The sequence below is a fragment of the Marmota marmota genome, unplaced genomic scaffold (genome assembly GCF_001458135.2).
Source record: "Marmota marmota marmota unplaced genomic scaffold, marMar, whole genome shotgun sequence".
Lineage (NCBI taxonomy): Eukaryota > Metazoa > Chordata > Mammalia > Rodentia > Sciuridae > Marmota > Marmota marmota.
Window position 1 is genome coordinate 4,605,084 of NW_026000221.1, and position 20,802 is coordinate 4,625,885.

Consider the following 20,802-nt stretch of genomic DNA (forward strand, 5'->3'; position numbering starts at 1 on the left):
TCTCCAGTCACCACAGGACACTCAGCCTTATTCCAAGGGCTGCCCCTGCCCAGGGCCTGTCTTGGAATGGGAAGTGGCTGCCTTCTATTCAAGCTTCATCTTCTTCATCTTCTATTCAAGTCTTCATCTTCTCCAATGCCCACAAACCAGTGCATTGCCCATGTTTTACAGGTCAGGGCACTGAGTCTGAGAGGCCAAGAAACGGCTCTAATCCACAGGATACCCTTGCAGGAATTCAGGCCTGAACTCCTGTCTCCAGGCTCTAAAGCTTCTGATGTGAACCACCATACTGATCTGTGAAGTTCAGGGGAAGGGAAACAGGGGGAAGACAGGAGGGGGGTGAAAAGGGAAGCACTAGGGGTTAAAGTAGAGACAATTATATTCCGTGCATGTGTGATTATGTCAAAATGGCCCCAATATTCTATAGAACTATAATGCAGTAATAACATAAAAAAATGATTGTTGCTTTTGTCTCTGTGGGCCTCTGCATCTGTATTTCTGAATGGGTGTTCTTTGTTCTCTGTCTCTTGACGTTTGTGTGTGTGTGAACGGAAGGTGGGAGGCTCAGCCCAGTGCTGTGGTTTAATGGGGAGGGTACCTTGTGTCCCCCCGCCCCCTCCTGTCTCACACCATTTACCCCAAGCCTGGGTCTGTCTGTTCTGTTGCTCCCTGTGACTCCCTCTCTTGGGGGCATCCCACTGGCACACCACACCGTGGCTGCCTGGCCCTCTAACCTCTGTGTCCTCAGAGCCATCTGCTTTGTTGGCAGTTGGTTCTCAAGTGCCTGGCACAACACACAGTGTGGGCTCTGAATCTATTTTTGTTGAAGGAATAAGTATTTGTTGGACATACTAAAAAGGGAGGATGATACCCCCAGCACTAGGGAAGATGGTGGGGTCTCTCCTAAAGGCAGCTGGGAAGTGGGAATGGGAGGGTAGGAAAAAGTCTAAAGCCAAATTCTCCATCCCTTAGCATGTTTACAATTAGAGGATTTGTCAGAACATCATGTGCTTATTGGCAGGACCCAGTGGTCTGGGAAATTAAAAACTCAGGTATTACAGTGGTTGAAACTGCCATGGAAGATGCAGGTTCAAACCTAAGCTCCCTCTATCCCTTGGCCTCTCTGAGCCTCATCTCTTGCTTGTCAATGGGAACAAGGACAGGACCTAACAAGTGGAGTAAATCCTCATTTTATAGATGAGGAATCAAAGAGGGTAAAAGATGTCCCGCAGGTCACACAGCTATGAACAAGGTTTCCTTCCACTCTGGATCAGTGGAAGACTCTGACCCCTAAGAGGGAAAGTCAAGATCTCCAGCAAGCAGCCTTTGAGGGCCAGACATTAGCAACCCCCTACTCCAAAATGCACTCAGAATTTAAGAATGACACATCTCAGCAACAGCCTCAATAGGAAGGGGCCTGCACCTTTTCTCATGGATCTGTTAATGGGACCCTGTGGCACTGAATTAGAGCAAAATGGTGTCATGTCATCTGCTTCCATGAGGTATGTGATAAACTGGAATTGAAGTGCTCAGCACAGGGCCTGGCACACGGTAAATGCACAGTAAACACTAATGATAATGCTAATACATAGCTGCTATGATTACTGAAACAGCTGCAGCCCAAGCCCTCTTACGGTGATTCTCAGATGGATGGGTCAAGGAGCTAGCTGGTTCTTTCTGGGTCTGCTCCACTGCTCACAACACCCCCACAGATAAATGGACTCTCCTCTCTGGCCCTCCTCTACCCTGTGGGTACACAAAGTCCCCTGCCCATTACCCACAGGACTGGGCTGAGCCTCCCACCTTCTGTTCACCTTGGAGGGGTGAAAGAGCAGAGGCTAGGGTCAGGTCAGCCAAGGGAAGGGAGAGGAGGTGGGGCAGAGGAAGCCATCATGCCTGAGCCGCACTCACATGCCTGTCCTCCCTCCTCCTGTTTTCTGCATGCCGGCCAAGTGCTGGGAACCAGGGGTGCAGACTAAGTCAAGTGGGCTGTGCCCTTTGGTATATGAAATTCACTCCCCAAATATGAGGAATCTGGCTGAGAGGCTCCCACTCACACCTAGAGTCTCTCCTGCATGCAGATGAGCCTGAGCCCTCTGTGCAGTCCATCTGTCACCTGAAATACAGAGCCTCCAACAATCTGAAGGGGCCTGGGACTGCTGTCACAACCGAGACAACCATCCACATCTACTTCACAAGAGGCTCATCCCCCACAAAGTAGTACCCAGTGTAGCTGGCACCTTCCCCTCCAGGCCCAACTACCAATGATTGCCAGTCATGGCCATTGCCCAAACCACCTGGCAGCTCCCAGAGGAACTGTCCTGTCTAGGCCTCATTAAAGAAGGTCTTGTGGGTCTGTGCCAGGACCGGGCAACAGAGACCAAGAAAACCCAGACCCTGCCCAGCAGATCTTAAACTGATAAATCTTTAAATCTGAAGACATGCAGGAATAAGCCTTTTTCATGTTTGAGATGTGGTGGAAGGCTTGGCTATAGAAAGGAAATACCAAGAAAGGTTCGCATAGTTTAGTTTATTAAAGTGAAACACACAATATGGGGGAACCAGAACATGGTTCCCTGTTAAAATAATACATTTGAGGAAATGTTTCTCCAGCTATCACTGTAACTGATCAAGCATGTGACATTGTTCTTTTACAAGATATATAGTTCCTAACACTCATGCAGAGAAGACCGGATCGAGGACCTTACCTGTGCAATATGTTGTGTAGGGTGCCAGTGATCCAGTTGATTGCCTGTGACAAGCAGAGACAAAGAGCCCACACAGACATACATATTCAGTGTCTTGAGTTTTCTTTCAAAGAAAGTATTTCACACGTCATGTACAAATTAAACACAAAGTCCAATAAGAGTCCTTTATTGCCACTGAAAAGGGGGGAAATGATTTACAATCTCATAACCAAAAGCAAGAACAGAGCCCTAGGGCAATTTGTTTCTGCAAATGCCATAGTCCCACGCATTCCTGCCAGTTGATGGTGCATCCCAGTCACTGAGTCCCAAGACAAAGGTTGAACAAGGTCATGAGGTTGTGATTATCCACCCTGGAAGAAGCCTCTTTTGTTCCCTGATGCCGGAAGTGCTGCCGCTCTCCTGCTTGGTCAGTAGATACACAACACAGCTGAATACGAGGGGCTCAGGACTCTAAATAGTGCAAACACTTAAAAAATATACATTCCAACCTCCTTGCTTCTACTGGCAAACAGAGCCTCAAAAACTCCACCTAACTGGAATATGAGTGTGCTCAGCCTCCCAACTTGATCCAACGAGGTGCAAATGGGGAGCATGGAGATGATTTAAATGGCACCTGTCCCAACAACAATACAAATAAATGTTTAAAAAAAAACCATGAGGCTATGTTAGATAAATACACAAAACAGAGCCTGGAGTGGAGACACAGCTCGGGAGATAAGTCCCAAGTGTAGCGTGAGCATCTGCAGAGCGCGTGCTGAACACGTTCTTCTCAGGGACCATGGTGGACCCCTCCAGGTGAGACAGGGACAGATGCTTCCAAAAAAGACCTGGCAGCAAATACCTTAGGTCCTGGAAGTTTCAGAAGAATAAGAGAACAGAACAGAATGAGGAATGGTCTGCTGGACCCAGAAAACTCAAAGAGTGTGGGCTGCCGGGCAGGCCACACTCTGCAGTTGTTCCATGCCCGTGTGCCAGGCTCAGTACCAGACAGTAAGAGCTACAAGAGGTGGGCCAACCCAGCCTCACCCCTCAGGAAGCAGACTCCAAAAAAACAGCTAGACAGACAGACAGACAGACAAGCAGTATAGTTGGGTAAGTGCTAAGTTAAGCTTAACATTAGGCCCTAGCAATTTAAGAAACACCAGTGACTGCAGTTTCTTTTCCCCCCACCCCTTGGTGCCGGGGATTGAACTCAGGGGCTCATGCATGCTAGGCAAGCACTCTACTGAGCAACATCCCAGCCCAGTTGCATTTAAATTTAACAGTTTCCCTTGAATATGGTATAAAAATGGAGGCCCATCTACCTGGAGCTCCTGAAAATCTGTTTGAGGAGGGGGAGAAACAAAGGGAAGACAGCAACAGGTACAGATTGTGTGTGAGACTGAATGAAGTACAGAACATAACATTTCATCACGGTGGACAATAAAAAGCAAGTCAGATATTTGAAAAATGATCTTATAAAAATATCTACATTAAAATTTTAGCCTGAAAGCTATAGCTTCAATTTTATAAAAAGACAATCTTTGAAAGGATCTGGCTCAGAAATATACAAACATTACACAACAGATACCAAAGTAAGACAGCTCAGAAAGCATCTGAGGGGATATTGCAACTGGCTTGTCATGAAATAGAATTAAGTATTCTTATTGCATAGCAGAAAATGAGGTCACTTCATTTGCATAATACTGCAACTTTTGAGATGAAGAGATGCCATTGGGTACTTAAGAGAAATAACTTTGGAATTCACAAGCTGATTTCTACACTGTCCAAATCAGTATCCAAGTGGCGTCTAAGCTGCTTCTAACCTTGGGCCTCAATTCCATTTCCCCACCGCAATCAGATTCCAGATATGCCACTGGCAAAGCCGCTTTTGCAAGCAGTAGTGGCCACCCCAATGGGGGTGGGAAGGGGGAGATGTCACGTACCATGTGACCTGCACTGACTTAAAGTCAGTCTGATGTATCCACTGTGGGGAAAGAATAATACCTGGGGATAAAGAGACAGCAGTTTCAGGATGGCATCTGTGGGCAGCCACAGAAGAGTGGCTTTTTGGTAGTGACATGCCAGTGTCCTAGTCCCCATGAGAAAGGATGCATGAGGATGAAATAAACACGCCTCAGCAGCACTGCCAGCAGGGACAGCGCCTCCTAGGCAGGGAGATGCCAGGTGGGGCCAACAGCGAAAACCCAAAGGCAGAAAACACAGCTGACTAGCTTTCAGGGGAGGGATCTTTCTGGGAAGATGACACACAAAAACTAGCCTTCCCCATGTAAGCACAAATGTCTAGCTTCTTGGTGGTGGGAGAGGGGATGGGAATTCGCCTCTCTTCTGATTGGAGGGCTTGTGTGAACAGCATACCTCAACCTCATTCTTACTACACGTACCGTCCCCCAAACAAGTGCTAGAACTTCTTTGGAGAGAGAGGAAGGACATTTGGAATAAAAAGCTTATTCTATCAACTTCCAACCCAGGGATAGGCAGAGCTCTGAAAATCACAGCCATCCCTGCTGTGAGACAAATCCCTGCTGGGTAAGACCAGAGCACCTAACTCAAGCATGCCTTGATTCCTCCGGAAACATCTTCTAGTTCCACCCAAGCTGTACTAAAATATCCTCTTACCAAGGCTATAAAATCTCCTGGGTACCTTGATGCTCTCCAAACATCTCACTGAAATAACACTTGCTAAATACTGGGAAGAGAAATTTCAACTACAGGAGTGTTGTACAGGAGTGCACAATAAATATACTACCTGGACATCAGGAAAGGTTAACCCAGCTCCTAAAGTGTGAGACTATTCAAGACACAAAACGTCAATGTCACAATTCCAACATGAATAGTTTTCTAGCTTGGAAACTGCATGGCTTCAAGGTTTTGTTTTGTTTTTTAGTACAAATGACCCCCTGCACCCTCAAATATGCCACTCCAGATGCTTGAAATTCTATCATTGATAATTCTGACCAATGACTTAGCAAAGCTCTCATCAAACTCCTCTTTTAAAATGCAAGTGTCCTGGGAAGAGATCTCAAATCTAGGGTCCACTGCCATCTCCCCCCTCACAAGGGAAGCAAAGAGGGAAGGTGTCCTGAAGGCTGAGGCACAAACCCTGAATTGGAAGGAGAGCACAAGAAAAGGGAGACAAGCATGAGACAGACCTGACCCTTGTCACAAAGTCCAAGGGCTGACACCAGTGGGTATACTCCTTGAAGTCCTTCATGGCCATCCGAATCATATGACCCCAGCCAACACAGGGACAGAACTATCTCTGGGTTTGATGGAAGGGTGACCTGTTACTTATCCTCCAAATCAGAACACTTGTCAGTATAATTTGGTGCTGTGAATAATGAGACCCAAATGATAAGTATACATGGGGGCTGTCCTGTCCTGTTCTGGGAAACCCAGAAGTCAGACCCCTTTCTGAGACCACTGTGGGCAGGGATTGAATCCTTACCACTTCGGTTTTTTGTTTTTGTTTTTTTCTTATATATTTTTTTCTCCAGTGTGCTACCTGGGCTTCTCTGAAGAATTTGTTTTCCCTATGGAAGAGACACAAAATCTTCCAAACCCAGAATCCATGACATCAAAGATCAGAGGCCCAGATATGAAGACTAGGCCATTCTCACCTTCCCAGAGGAGAGCCTGAGGAAGAATGTCTGGCGAGGAGCACAGATTCTGTTTGCTCCCTGGCCTGGTACCCAGAGGACATGGCAGCTTCAAGAAAGGCCCAGAGCTACAGTAGTCAAGTCACCTGTACAGGTACGGTCAGAGGACTGCCCTGCCCTGGCCGATTACTCCTAGACATGCCCAGCCTATCCAAGTGGATCCCCAGAAGACAGCAGCTATGGCAGTCTTGGGGTTTCCATGGGACAAATCCAGAAGAGAGGTTTCTGTGATTTTGAGTTTTAGCATGGTGAAGGGATCAGTAGTAAAGAAATCCAGTGGGACGATCACACATCCCCACACCCCAGCCAAGAGAAACACCATGTTTTACACACACACACACACACACACACACACACACACACGGTTCTCTGTTGTCCCTGTAGAAACAAGAAAAAAAGCCCAAAGGTGCTGCTGAGGCTGTCAGGAACTCCGCTGCTCAGGGTGGAGGCCAAAGCACCTTGGGGGAGAGGGAGCTGGGTCACCCGAGTCCACGCTGCGAGAGGCTGCACCGGTGGGAGAGGGTGCTGCTCACACCACCTCGGACCCTCCCAGTGAGTTGAATCCAGTCGTTACGGTCCCGCGGCTCCCAGTCACAGGCAGCACCTGCTCCTTCCTCCGTCTCTTAGCAGTGGGAGTTTGGGTCACAAGGACTTGTGGATCACAGCAACACCTAACATGAAAGGGGAAGAAAGTGATCACCTTAGCTTCTCCAAAGTTATTCAGAGTCCCAGGGAAGACAGCCTAAGTCACAGCTGAGGGAAATAGGTACACTTTTTATCCAAATATTAAAGGGTTTGTGAACCTGGGCTCCCAGCACTCAGCTATTTCCCACTCTAACACCCAAGTCCTGGCAAGACATTTAAACCCACGAGCACAGTCCCTCAAACACTGCAGGTGGGTGGACTCATCCTACACCATCACAAAGATCATCCAGATCTGAGACATCTCAGCTAATCTGCACGCAGCACCCTCATTGAGAATGCAGAGGCCCTGCACAGCTCTGTGTCTGTGTCACCACAGAGAAGTGATTTGTGTCTGATTTAGAAGACACTGAAATGAACTAGGAAGAACAGAAGACTGACTAAATGGAAGCAAAAAAAATACTGAATGTAACCCTAGCTCTGCCACCTATCATCCTGCACTGTGGCCTTAAGCCAAGTCCAGTCACCTCCTTACACCCAGTTCCCACACTATTTAATGTCATCTTACCAAGAGGCTCTTCCAGTGCTAAATTCTTTAAATTCTTTCAGCACCTAACGTGGTAAAAGGTGAAAGAGTACAACTTGGTGAATCCATGTGTGACCTACAATCTCACCGTAGTAGACTGACGCTACATGAAAGACACTGTAGACCAAGTCCTCTGCCACAGACACCAGCTAGTTACATGCTTAGATTCCCAGACTACTCTGCAGCTGGAAGTGCCAGGTGGTCCAGTTGAGGCCAATGACATTGTAAATGCAAGTCAGCCAGTGTTGCAGCCTAGACTTGTCCTCATCCTTCCTGGGATGCTTATGCAAGGTCAAGCTATGAGAAAGCTGGCAAAAGAAAATGGAGGGAGATACCTGGTTCTTCAGTGACAGACTGGGTCACCAGTGAAACTGTGGATTTCTTCCTACCTGAGACAAATACACTTCCTTTCTTATACAAGCAACAGTCTGTCAGTTTTTCTGGCACCTGCTGCTAAACAAAATGCTAACTTAAACAGTGTCTACAGGTAAGATGGTTATGGGAGGCTTGTTTTAACATATTCTCACAACTGTAAATGTTCTGGTTGAAGAGAACATTGCTAAAAGAAAGCCCAGGATACCCCATAAGAGAGATTCTGCCAAAACATCCTTTCCTGGATAATGGTGACAACAAAGATGCGTGGAAGCAGAGAATCCTGAGTCTGGAAAAAGTCATGCCATATGACCTTGACAGCATCTCACCTCCACCCTGGACAACTCTTTCATAAGGTAGTTTTTGTTTTTTGATTTGATTTTTTTTTTTGTACCAAGGATTGAACCTAGGGACACTTAAACACTGAGCACATCCTCAGCCCTTTTTATATTTAGAGACAGGGTCTTGCTGAGTTGCTTTACAGCCTCACTAAGCTGCTGAGGCTGGCTTTGAACTTATAATCATCCTACCTCAGCCTCCCAAGCTGCTGGGATTACAGGCAGGCCCACCACACCCAGCAGGTAACATTTTTTAAAGCAGGCTCCTGTATTGCTTTTTTTATATAAGCATTCTCTTTTGATTATAAAAGTAATATATTCTCATTATGGAAAATGTAGAACACAAAGAAAAAAATCTTTCAGCCTTTCACACAAAAACAACTGCCACTATCTTTTTGGATTATTTCTTAGCTTCTAATTTGCATAGTGATTATTTCTTAGCTTCACATTTGTTTACTGAGAGGTGTTCGGTGCCAGGCAGGCGCTGTGCAAAGCACTGTACACATATTATCCCATTTCATTCTCACAACAGCCCTCAGAGGCTCAGTGTAGTTTTGTTCCCATTTTACAAGTGATACAACAGAGGCTAAGTCAGACTGAATACCTGGTCCAGAGACCCAGGGCTAGCGGCAGAGCTGACTCCATTATCCATTCCCAGACGCAGTACCTGTTCAAGCCCACCACTGCCCCAAGGCACAGCTACAGGACTGAACAGGGTACACACTGCCCAGCCCCCTTTAACTGAACTCCTGTCACAAATATTTTCTCATGACATTAACAATACACTTCTGAAAAAATAGCCCAAAGATTAAGTATTTTCCTTATGAAAGACATTAAGTAGTTCTTGGTTTTTCGCTAAATAATTAACACTCCAATAAATAACTCTCTGAATCTTTACTTTTCTGAGAATGTCCCCAGACTTTAAGACTCAATGGGGCAATGGGATTGAACACAAAATTACATCCTTGTTTGTCTGCTTCCCACCTACATCTGGTGTAGGTAGAGAGTGAAAACAGGCACATGAAATATTCAGTACATGTAGGAAATTCTCACCAGCCATAGTGAAGCCCTCCCCTCTCATTAAGGCACATGTGGAGCCAAGGGGAGATCCCACCAGTGTTTCAACGTCTTATCCTAGAAAACAGCCTGCTCATCTCTCTACAATTTAAGAAAGTGATGGTGCTGATTTTCATAATTAGCCATTGGAACAGAATCGCTCTAGGAACAAAATGCTTCTAAAATCTTTCCTATTTAGCTAAAACAAAACAACAACAAAAAAACACAATTTTTTCTCATAAGGTGAGAAAAAACCCTACAAGAGGAAAAAAGTGAAAGAAGTTCATTGCAATAGGAGCCTTGTGCTGAAAGAATGTGATAAAACCCTTTGGAGCCTGCCTGATACCAATGGAGTCCAGATGAGGAATAAATGAGAAAATGTTTATAAATATTCAGGATGAATATCTGGTACATTGTGTGTGCTCAGTAAGTAAGTGTCTGGCCTAACTATTCCAGTTTCTGGAGACCAGATTCAGGAGCTGGGCTACATCATGGCTATACATTTGCTTGCCTCCCCAAAGAACCTGGACTTTTACAATATCAACCCTGATGTCTCCCCAGCCCCTGTACCTTAGCAAACCCCACACACACTCCACAAAAAATAGGTAGACTCCACTTCAGCCTACCATTATTCCTACTGACCTCTTACCCCAATCCTGAGCCAGGGTAGTATAAGGGGTATAGCTTAGAAGTCAAACCCAAGACTGAATTCTGACTTTGCCATATGTTAGTTTTGTGGCCTTTGCCAAGTTAAACTCTCAAAGCTCGGTTTTATTATCTGTAAAATGGAAGGACACAGTCCCATTCAGCCTTAGGGTGGATGGAAAAGAAGAGGGTAAATGTGTACACTGTACCTAACACACCCTCCATGGCACAGAGAGGGGCTCCCAGCAAAGGGCAGTTCTTTGTGTCATTGTGACCCACTGTTAAGGATTGATGGAGGCCATCTCCTCCAGGTGGAGGTCCCGAACCTGCCAATTCTCAATTTATTACCCTGTCAGGTAATAAAGATGTACAGGGCATTCCACTCATAACTTATGTATACTTCATCTTGTATTTCCCCTGTTCTGTACAGATAGGGCTTATCTTTCCAACTCAACTTCCAGAGAGCAAGAACTGTACTTGTGCCACCTGGGAGCCTGGTACAAAATAAGCCAGGAATGGCAATGAAACTCGAAAGTGTTTTGTGGCAGCGCAGATCATTTGGAAGAAGCTCCCTGAAACACTACAATAAGAATGCTAAAGCTACATTCAGGTTCACAAGGGACAGGCTAATTATCAGCATCTTTCCTGGGCACAGAGTGAAGGAGTAGTAACAATGTGACAATTACCTGCCACCCCAGGAGGAGGCACTCAGTCCCAAGTTAAGCAAGCTCACATCTCCTCCTCCCCTCCCCAGCCCAGGGTGGGTGGAGCTGGAACACAGACCTGCATAGCTCCGGCCAGTACTCATGTTGGTTGGTAGCAGTGTCCACTTGTCCGTGACAGGATTGTAGTACTCCACTGAAGCCAGGTTGCAGGATCCATCATCTCCTCCAACCACATACAGGAGCCCATTCACTGCACAGACCCCTGGGAGTCAAACAGAAGTTACCAGAGACATTAGGGCACCAAAGACCTGGATCTGCAGCAGATGCATGCTGGCTGCCCTGGAGGCTCATTCCCTCACACATGGTGGGACCACGGAGATCCAGCTCTGCAGGTCTGGGTTTGCTCAGAGGCGGCACATGCTGCCAATAGCCACTCCTAGGCTCTGAGGATCCCCTATCCTAACAGTTATTTCTCTCACTACCACACAGTCCCTCAGATGTTCCCTCCATCCCTTCTGATAGAGCATTGTGAGTTCTCTCAATGAATACTGAGCACCCAGCACAAAGATCTCCCAGCAAGCTGGAGAACAAAACAGTTGAGTGATTTTGTACACACGCTACTAATTCTCTGCTTGTAAGCCTTCCCCTGTGTGGTGCTAATAGCAGTGTCTGTAACCCCTTCACAAGACAGGGTTCTAAACTCACACACCATTCCCAGGGTTCAGGCTCCCCTCCTATCCTTAATGGGATTACTTAATGGGATTAGATTACTCCTAATCTCAGAGTAAGCCAGTTGTGGGGCAAGGTCTCAAGAAGTGGGGACTAAAGATTAAGAACGTATAACTAAGATGATGCCCTAAAAAGTAGTGTTGGTATCAGCGTTGATGAGGATACTCTCAAATATTAGTGAGAGAATAAAATGGACCACCTTCCTGAATGCACAGGTGCTCCCTCTGACTCAAAATTCCACTTTTCACCTTTTATTATAAGAATAATTTTAAATATGTGCATTGATTTAACTACAAGAACCATTTACAATAACCAAACTACTACTTAGACTCTAAGACAAGAAAATAATGTAAACAAATTCAGTGTATCATAGGATGTTGATAAAAGATGGTGAAGGGAGCTTTTAAAAGCAGTTATAAAACAGTGTTATAGTGTGACTCCATATTTGTTATTAACAGAAATATCTATATGTGAATATTTGCATATACTCCTGTTTACATTTAAACTTTTTCTCAGAGTTCAGATCCCGCCTTAGGGTCTGTAATTCCCTGCTCATGTGGCTTAAGGTCAAATGCCAAGTTAAATCACAGCAGACTCAGGCAATGAGTAAATCAGTAAACTTCCCCTCCGTTTATACTTCCAACAAGTCAGCCACAAATGGGTTTAGCAAACAGGTAATATGAGAATGAAGGTAATAATTCTGCCTGAAAAAAACCTGTTTGTCTTTCCAGCCTGGGAGGGTGGGCTCAGCTGATGCTTTCCCAAAGCACAGAGGCGTGACCAAAAGGACAAAACTCCAAAAGGAAATAGCTTGACAGGACTCTCAGGCTCCGGGAGATACACATCTAAACCCCCTAGGGAAGGAAAAGAAAGGACAGGAGACACAGGAAGTACAAAGAAGGGAATAAAGGAAGAGGTTCTCCTGGAGAACAGTCAAGGATCCAGCTCTCCATGTAAGGAAGGAGACTGGATTCAGGTAAAAGTGAGAGTCGCCTAGCCAGGCAAAAGCAATGAAGGGACGGGGCCAAGTGCTTGTCTGGCCCATGTCCACACAGTGCTGCACTTAAGCCATTGGGCAGGGGCACTGGTGACAGACAGAGGTTTTTTTCTGGGTCTGTGTCAAACTGCATGCAGTAAAATAATCACCTTTCATGGGGGGACGAGGGGGATGACGACCCTTGTGCATCTAAATGCAGAGACCTGTGGCAAGTATTTTGTGTCCTGAGCTCTCCCTGCCCCTCACCTAGAGCCTGCCCAGCAGATGGATACTCCCTCCTTATTCAGTGTTCAAGCTCAGCTTGAGATGCTGAGAATCTCTCCCCTCTTCCTCTCATGGAGAGCTGTTACGTGCAGAGCGAAGAGGCCCAGGACTCCCACGTCCCATTACCTGCATTGCGTCGGCACATGTTCATGTCCGCCACCTGCTTCCAGGTGTTTGTTCCAGGATCGTAAACTTCAACACTCTTCCTCACCAAGGGCCCATCATGACCGCCTGTAGCATACAGCTGTCCGCTGAGCACCCCAACCCCTGAAAGGCAGAGCGGTGTCCCGGCCTTAGGCTGGCTACAGGAACCAGACACCATGAGGCCTGATGTCCAGCCCCAGATGGTCACCACCAGCAGGTGACTTGGGGAGTGCTGTTTTATCTCCCTGGACTTCAGTGTTCTCATCTGTAAAACAGATACAATGATACCCTTCCCGCCTCCTCAAGAGATTGCCAAAGTGGAAATGTTGAAATATATGGCAAATATGACCCCATTCCTGTTTTAAAAACATAAATATATGCATATTCATATGTGGTAGGTAAAAAGCAAAAAAAAAAAAAAAAAAAAGACTGAAATTCACCCAAACATTCAAAGTAGTTATTTCTGGGGAGTAAAATCACATTTCTTTCTTTTTTGCCTACCTATAATGCCTTGCCTTCCAAAACTGTTGCATTACTCAGCATTGTAATAATCGAGTCAAAGGGTTAAAAATTGAAACTAGCCATGCAGTAAGTGTGCTAAGATCATTACCAAAGAGACCTCCCTCAAAGTCTTGAGCGGAAGCTGTTTTTCTGCCCACTTCTCTCCTGGATGCCAGAGGGCATTAGACCAGGCACTGAGCTGGCCAGCCTGAGGCATCATTTACAAGCTTCAGTGCAGCCTTTTAAAATCCTTTAATACAAGTCAAGGAAACAAAAATCAATAAAGGAGGGTGGTGGCACCTAGAAAGAGCAACTGGCCTGGTGACTGGGACACCTGGGTTCTAGACCTGCCTCTAATTCCTCCATTGGGTGATCCTTCCCTTTCTGGGCCTCAGTTTTCCCATTTATGAAAGAAGGGGGATGGAATGGGTCAGAAATGCCTGTGGACTACTCCCCTCGGTGGACAGGCTGCATCTCCAACAGCTGGGGGATTTCTGAGAAGGTAGGTTCTAGGGCTTCACTCCCAGACACACACTGGTCAAGAGCCTGGAAAAGTTCCACGGGTAATTAGGATGTGCAGCCAGGTTTCAAATTCAAGAACTAAATTTGTAAAACACAAACTTCATATGGACAGAGAACTGTCTTATCCTTGCCTTGTTCCCTGTGCCAGGTAGTTTAAGTCCTCAGCGGACATTTGAATGACAAAGTGTGTAAAATTCCCTTCAGCAAATTAGGTTAGCAAACTAGTGGTTCCTAGCAATTGCCCTAAACTAACAGCAGATGGAGCTGTTGTTCCGGCGATGGCTAGCTAATGGATGCAGGCCTAGTAAGTCAACTGGGTTCCTAAGCTCTGCCTTCCCTTCCTCCAAGGTGGGCAAGAACTGCTACCCCTGGAACCCTGAGATGGCCTCCTTTCCCCTAAATATCCTCTGGTGTTGCCCACACCCTGCTGAGGAAGGAAGCAGCCTTCCAGGCACTCTGGGCGGCCTGATCCATGAACTCAGATGCAGAGGTTTCCTGTATCTAGAGCCCAGCCTGGGTACCTCCAAGGGTCTCAGGCACCTGGAAGATAGGGCCTTTGGTCTCTGGGCCCTCAGCCACCAAAAAACACCCCTAAGACAAGTATGTGGGTTCCCAAGTAGGGGGTGAGACTTGCCAGGGGTGAAGCAGCCAGGGCGACAATAATCTGAGGAAAGAGTTCATTCCCTAAGTCAAGGTCACTGTGTCTCCTAGGGACAAAGGTATTGGGATGACATAATCCTGGGTCTTTTACCTAGGTTTAAAAGGCAGTATCAGGGCTTAGTAACATCCACTCAACAGTAACCTTCTAAGCAGCTTACAGACAAAGGTTACTTCATCCACATGGATGAGCGTGAACTTTCAGAGGCAGGTGAGAAGTCCTAGTTTCAGCAGATTTGCCTCAGCACACTTTCCCCTGGGGAGCTTCCTCAGAACAGCCCAGCAGGTCAGTGTGCATAACCCGCTCTTTTGAGCTGTTCATACATGCGTGAGCCTTGTGCACCTGCTCTCATGCCTGGAGAACAGGAGAGGACTTCTAGGAAGTATAACGTATGGACACTAAAAAACCTAAGTTACTACAGGAGTTTTACGGAAGGGAAGAATCATGGGATCTGTGAGTTGAACTGGTCCTTAAGGAACATCTGCTCCAACCCACTCATTTCATATCTGAGAAACTGAAGATCAGAAATGGAGGAGGTCTTATCCAAGGTCACAGAGCAAGTTAGAACAGACTCAGCACTGAAGCCCAAGTTTCCTAACTGCCAGGCATCTGCTCCACACTCAGGAAGGGCTGACCTATCAGGATCAGCAGAGGCAAGCTCCTGAAAATAGCACTCCAAACAGGAACATACCAGAGCCAGAGCGGGTGGGGGAAGAGGGGAGAGAGAGGCGGAGGAGGGGTAACAGATGGTTACTTTGAGTTGTGGCTGGGAATCAGTAGCCACACACCAGAGGAACTGCATCCATGGACTCTGCCTACCCCCAGTCCTTTTCCTGGGGCCTCTAGGAACATGCAGACACCAAGCAGGGAAAGAGGGACTACTGCCACAGCTCCTGAAACAGCCCAAAGGATCACAGAAGCACTAGTGGAAAACCACTTGGAAGTCATTCTCTTCCCATGTTGGAAGGGGGTAGATGTGAGGCAAAGAGGGGATGAGGGAGGGACACAGGTTTATTTCCAGATGTGAAGACTTCCAACCTCAAGACAGGGATTTCAGACAGGCAGGCTGGGCTGTGTCCACTAAAGTCTGGGCGCTTGTCCTACTACCTCACAGGAATGAGCCTCTCGTGATTAATCTAGGGGTTAAAAGACAACTCTGGAGAGAGAATTCCAACTTTGGCAATTACTAGTTTTATGACCTTGGACAAATTATTCAACCCTTAGTAGACTTACTTCCAAAATCTGGTAAGTGGAATCAATATTATCAATATTGTAATATAACCAATATTGTATCTGCCGTTCAGGGTTACGCTGATTAAATATAATACTGAGGCACAGAAAGGGCCTATTAGGACAGTGCCTGGTCCCTAGTAAGCCTTCACTTTGAGGAGATATAGACCCTCCATACAAACAGGGTGATGATAAAGAACATTATTTCTTCCACTCTCTAGCAAAAGGATCTCTGGGAAAGGTGCACTTACAAGCACTGTAGCTGCAAAGGTGCTAATGGGATTATATACAGTAGAAGGAAAAAAAGAAGAAAAGTAAACTAAAATGTAAGGTTATGTCACTGGGCTCCAGACCTGGCTGTGCGCCAAGCAGCCAGTCTGCACCCTGAGACTCCCCTACCTGCACCACTGCGGCGGGTGCTCATGTCAGCCACATACGTCCACTCGTTGGTCGCTGGGTTGTACTGCTCCACGGTGCTCAGACACTGGCGGGAGGCCCCATCATAACCCCCAACGGCATAAAGCTTCCCTGGAACAGACAAAGAGGATGAGGATGGTGCCAGGGACGCTAGCAGGGCACCGAAGCTTGGCTGACGCCCACCTTTAACCCATAGGGCACTCTTACTTTAGACTGCTGGGCCCCCTTCCTCCAGAGGAATGCAGGCTTATGTCCCCAGTAGGGGAAACCATCTTCACATTTCTGCCTTCTACTTGCTCCTAAGTCCTGAGCTCTCTAGAAGCAATTCTGAACCTCGTTCTAAATAAGAACTCCAAAGACCCAGTTGAAGCTATGACTTGGCACCACCAGCCTCAACATATTCTTGCTGGTGAATTAGGTTAATGCTTCTCTAGAACAGAGCACCTGTACTGGATAGATGGAGAGCTGGAGGGCTCTCGGCTATTACCAGGCAGGCTAACCATCTGGCTAACGGCTTCCAATAACAGATGGGATAAATGTGGAAAAATCTTCTTCAGTGAGAGCCCAGACTCGAGCACATAGCCACTGTTTCTGTTCTTTCCGTATTTCCACAGGCAGAGCTTGTGCGTGGAGTGCTCTATGTGGATTCTGGGCTGAGGTGGCTGGACTTTTGTGCAGACAAAGCTGGGAGCTCCAAGCCATGCATGAGGGCCCTGAAGCACCATCATCTATTTTTAAAATAAAAATACCACAAAGCCATTACCCAATAGCATCATTTCTTCCTGGGGCTGGGGACTAGGAGCAAGATGGGACAAAGGAGCAGAAAATTGGTATTCTAGCTGCTTGACAACAGAGATTTGAACCTTTTGGATTTAATATTTAGTCCTAGAATGCGATGGGACAGCCCTTTCTGTAGGGGAGAGGAAGTGACCCTACTTCACCTGATCTTGGGGGGCGGGGAGCATGAGTTACAGAACAAGGATGTTGAAAACCAGCTATAGGCTGAGTAAACACTACCAAATGCAAATCTTTTTGACAGGATTATTTAATCAATACATTTTGGGGGTCATTATATGCTTATATAAGAGTACAACAAAAATGAGAAAACCTGAAATAAATACTTGAAGTTAAATTTTTAGGCTCAAAACTATACCCTACCACCAGGGTTACTGATGTATGTAAGAAATGTAAAATTTTTCTTCTATTGTCACTGGGCCTGGTTTTGTTTTCTTCCCCAGAGTCCTCTCCACTAACACTTCTGAAAAAAATAGACCTCTCCTGCGCCGTTCAGCCCTCACCAAAGTCAAAGCAAAAAAATCAAAACCAAAAACAAAACAAACAACAACAACAACAAAAAAAAAACAAAACAGGCCACGCACATGGTGTGGCTGGTTCAATGTGACCTTTCCTTAACACAACCCCACTCTGCTAGGGAGCTTCTGCCTACACTCTGATCCTAATACTCTCTTTTCCTGAGCAGAGATTCTTCCAAGAAGCCAGGAGAAACTACCCTAATTTCCTCTATGTTTTCTCAGTGTCCTTCAGACTCCACAGCGTGCAGGAGAGGATGCGAGGGAGGGGAGCAAACCAGACAATGCACAGAGCTGCGTTCCTGCCTCCACACCTAGACCCACTGCTGCCCCAGGTGACTCACAGCCCACGGAGCTTCACATTCAGGAGGGGAAAGAAAAGTGAGTTCCAATCTGTCCTCCACCTCCACAGGGCAGGCTCCAAGACAGCGCTTCTTCCACACACAGAACATGCTCACAACAGCCTTTGTCAAGGGGAGTATTCTAAATTACTACCATTAAGGCACCTCCTCTACCCCCCACCAGCCATTCCAAACCTGCATCAGCTGAAAAAAATACCCACTCAAGGTTTCTCCTTGACTATTAACAGGGATTTGCTATTTTTAAGTCCTGGTCTATTGTTTCATATTCCTGGCTGAGGAACAAGGGGGGAATGGGAAGGTGGCTAGACAAAGCACTTAGATTTGGCAGAAAAATCAATTTCTGTTCCACCAAGAGGATGAGACTGCAAGAAACAATTTATCTTGGTAGGAGGAAAAAAAAAATCCTTGTAGTCACTTAAGATAACTTGTTTTGTGTGTTAAAATAGCTTTAAATGAAAATTTAAACTATGCAAACCAGTACAGAAAAAGAATATTTCTATTATTGTCTAACTGCATACTCCACTCTGCCCAAAGCATGTGTACATGGGTGTGTTCTTGCTGTGTGCGAGAGAGAGAGAGAGAGAGAGAGAGAGAGAGAGAGAGAGAAAGAGAGGGAGAGAGAGAACACACATCTGCATACACGTCCAAGTGAACAAATCTTCCAGTTGTCCCCATGCATCAGGACAGGCTAATGGGCCAATGACATCCCATAAACTCTAGCCTTTTTGGTTCAAAAAATACTTTATGCCTTGGCACATTGAATTCACACATATTTGTAAAACTCCTACCCATTAGCACTTGTTAATGGTCTGAAGGAGCAGAGACAGCACAGCACAGTGGAAGAGCATTGGGCTGGAGCTGGGAGACAGGCTGAGGACTGGCTGTGCAGTTCCCTACCACCGCGATGTGCAGCTCATCCCTGAAACTCTTTGGGACTCAGTTTCTCCATCTGGAGAGAGTGGAGAAACTCTGAGTTCTGCCAATCTTCTTCAGAAGAGTTTTGGGAATAAAATGAGAGACGGATAATTTACAAACAACTGCACACTGTCTGGCCAGGCCCCCAGCCAGCCTCCTGCCTTACCCCGCACACTTCCAACTGCCCTGCGGAGAGAGTTGTCAGACCTGAGAAGAGGCTCTGCTTAATGTGCCATGTTTGCACATGTGAGAAAAATGTTCAATAGGGGGTGGGGTTGTGGCTCAGTGGTAGAGTACTTGTCTAACAAGTATGAGGTGCTGGGTTCAATCCTCAGCACCACATTTTAATAAATGAAGTCCCATGAACAACTAACAAAATATTTTTTAAAAATTAATCCAAGAAAATTAATCCACCACAGTGGGGACTCTGGGTTCCTACTCTCAGCAGAGCTGTTGACAAGTGGACAGAGACAGGATGGCATTTCCTCTGGGCTCTTCCTGTTTTCCCCAACCCAATCAAACACCTCTCAGCCCTGGGCTAAAGCTTCACCTCCCTCATCTCAACCACCCTCTTCTGTTAAATCAGGAACAATGGCTCCTAATTCAGCAGTGATCTGAAAAAACGGAGCCATGTTAGAGCATCGAGCATGAGGCCAGACCCAGCACAAGGTCTGGGGGCCAGGGTAGGGCTGGCCACCCACTGCTGCCTCCTTACCCTCCACAACGCCCACACCCACACTGCTGCGCCGCGTGTTCATCGGGGCCACAAAGAACCACTCGTTGGTCTTGTAGCTGTAGGCTTCCACCGACGCCAGGCCTGGGAGACAAGAGACTCGTGAGATTCTGCAGCACCAGGCCTCCGCTGACAGTGGGGAGTCCAAACCTGGGGGCTGCAGACCTGCATGCATGGCCTGGTGCCACCTCTGCCTCTCTATGTGGCCCTTGACAACTCCCTGAAACACATCTGTAGTGGCCACCTGAGGGGACACTAAGACTTGACTCAGAGGACGGGTTATGAGTGGATGGGGGTGTGCCTGAGCTGTTCTGCCAAGGTAAATAAGTCACTGAACTCACAGAAAGGAATGCTTTGATTCCAAGCAGAGACGTGAGGCTGCCTCATCGAGCCCCTGTTCCAACTCCCTTTTCCCTGGTCTTCCTCTGCCTCTGGAGCTAGAAAGTTAAAAACTTGCCTTTGAAGATTCCCTTGCAGCTAGGGGTGACCAAGTCAATGATATCTAAGTAGAAATCTCATTGGGATTTCTGAAATAACCTTTACTTTTCTGAGATAGTAAAAGTTATTTTCTTGCTTTTGTTACCTGGAACACAAATGTATTGGCTGGAAATAGAACAGCCACATTGTGATTAGAAGGAAAAGGCCCAGAGAATCTTAGGAACTTGGCCCCAATTTCCTTGAGCAATTAGATCAAGTCAGGAACTCCTTTTCTTGTTTTTCAAAAATAAAACAAAAATTCTTTATTTTTAAGCCATAGTATAGTTGGACTTTCTACTTAGAACCAAAAAAGCAGGTCCTAAATGAAGCAATGTACCGCTATCCCTTCTGCTCAATAAACATAGCCTCCAGAAAAGCTAAAGACCATGGAATTTGTGAAGCAACATGAAGAATGAGAAACATCACCAAATCGTGAAGACATAAATGAAACTTCAGAGAAGTAAAAAATATTGTGTTTTTACTTTTTCTTCCCTTGTGGCTGAAGAACACCATTTTATTTTAGTGAGTTGGTGTCTACAGAGACATCTACCCAGCAGTATGAGTACAGATGAGATCTTCTCTCCAAGTCCATGTCTTCTAATGGTTCAGACTGAAATTTTTGAAGCAAGGTAAAATCCAGGAGCAAGGAGTCCACCTGTGGTGGCCCAGTCTAGGGAGGCTCAGTGGGGCAGTAGAAAGGGCAATGGACAAGCCTGGCTGCCAGTGTGGCTTGAGCCGGGCTTCGTCCCACTGCTGAGCCTTTGTTCCCTTATCTGTTCAGTAGAAGGTGCAGACTAGGGACACTTGAGTGTAGGCTCCTTCCCAGAGCCCTAGAGATCATACATGGAGAGTTTCATAGTCTGTATGAATAT

General features: G+C 46.4%; 1 protein-coding gene across 4 annotated transcripts in view; it reads right to left on the minus strand.

Moving 5' to 3' along the window:
* Positions 1-2,858: 2,858 nt before the first annotated feature.
* Positions 2,859-20,802, minus strand: part of Klhl3 (kelch like family member 3) — a 107,129-nt gene continuing 89,185 nt past the window's right edge. For all 4 annotated transcript variants that reach the window (XM_015488591.2, XM_048792275.1, XM_048792276.1 and 1 more), the window contains 5 exons: positions 19,436-19,537; positions 16,116-16,244; positions 12,788-12,928; positions 10,790-10,933; positions 2,859-7,038 (listed from right to left, as the gene is read on the minus strand). In XM_015488591.2, coding sequence (XP_015344077.2) covers positions 7,010-7,038; positions 10,790-10,933; positions 12,788-12,928; positions 16,116-16,244; positions 19,436-19,537 — 545 coding nt within the window. In that variant the 3' untranslated portion in view covers positions 2,859-7,009. The remainder of the gene's footprint in view (positions 7,039-10,789; positions 10,934-12,787; positions 12,929-16,115; positions 16,245-19,435; positions 19,538-20,802) is intronic.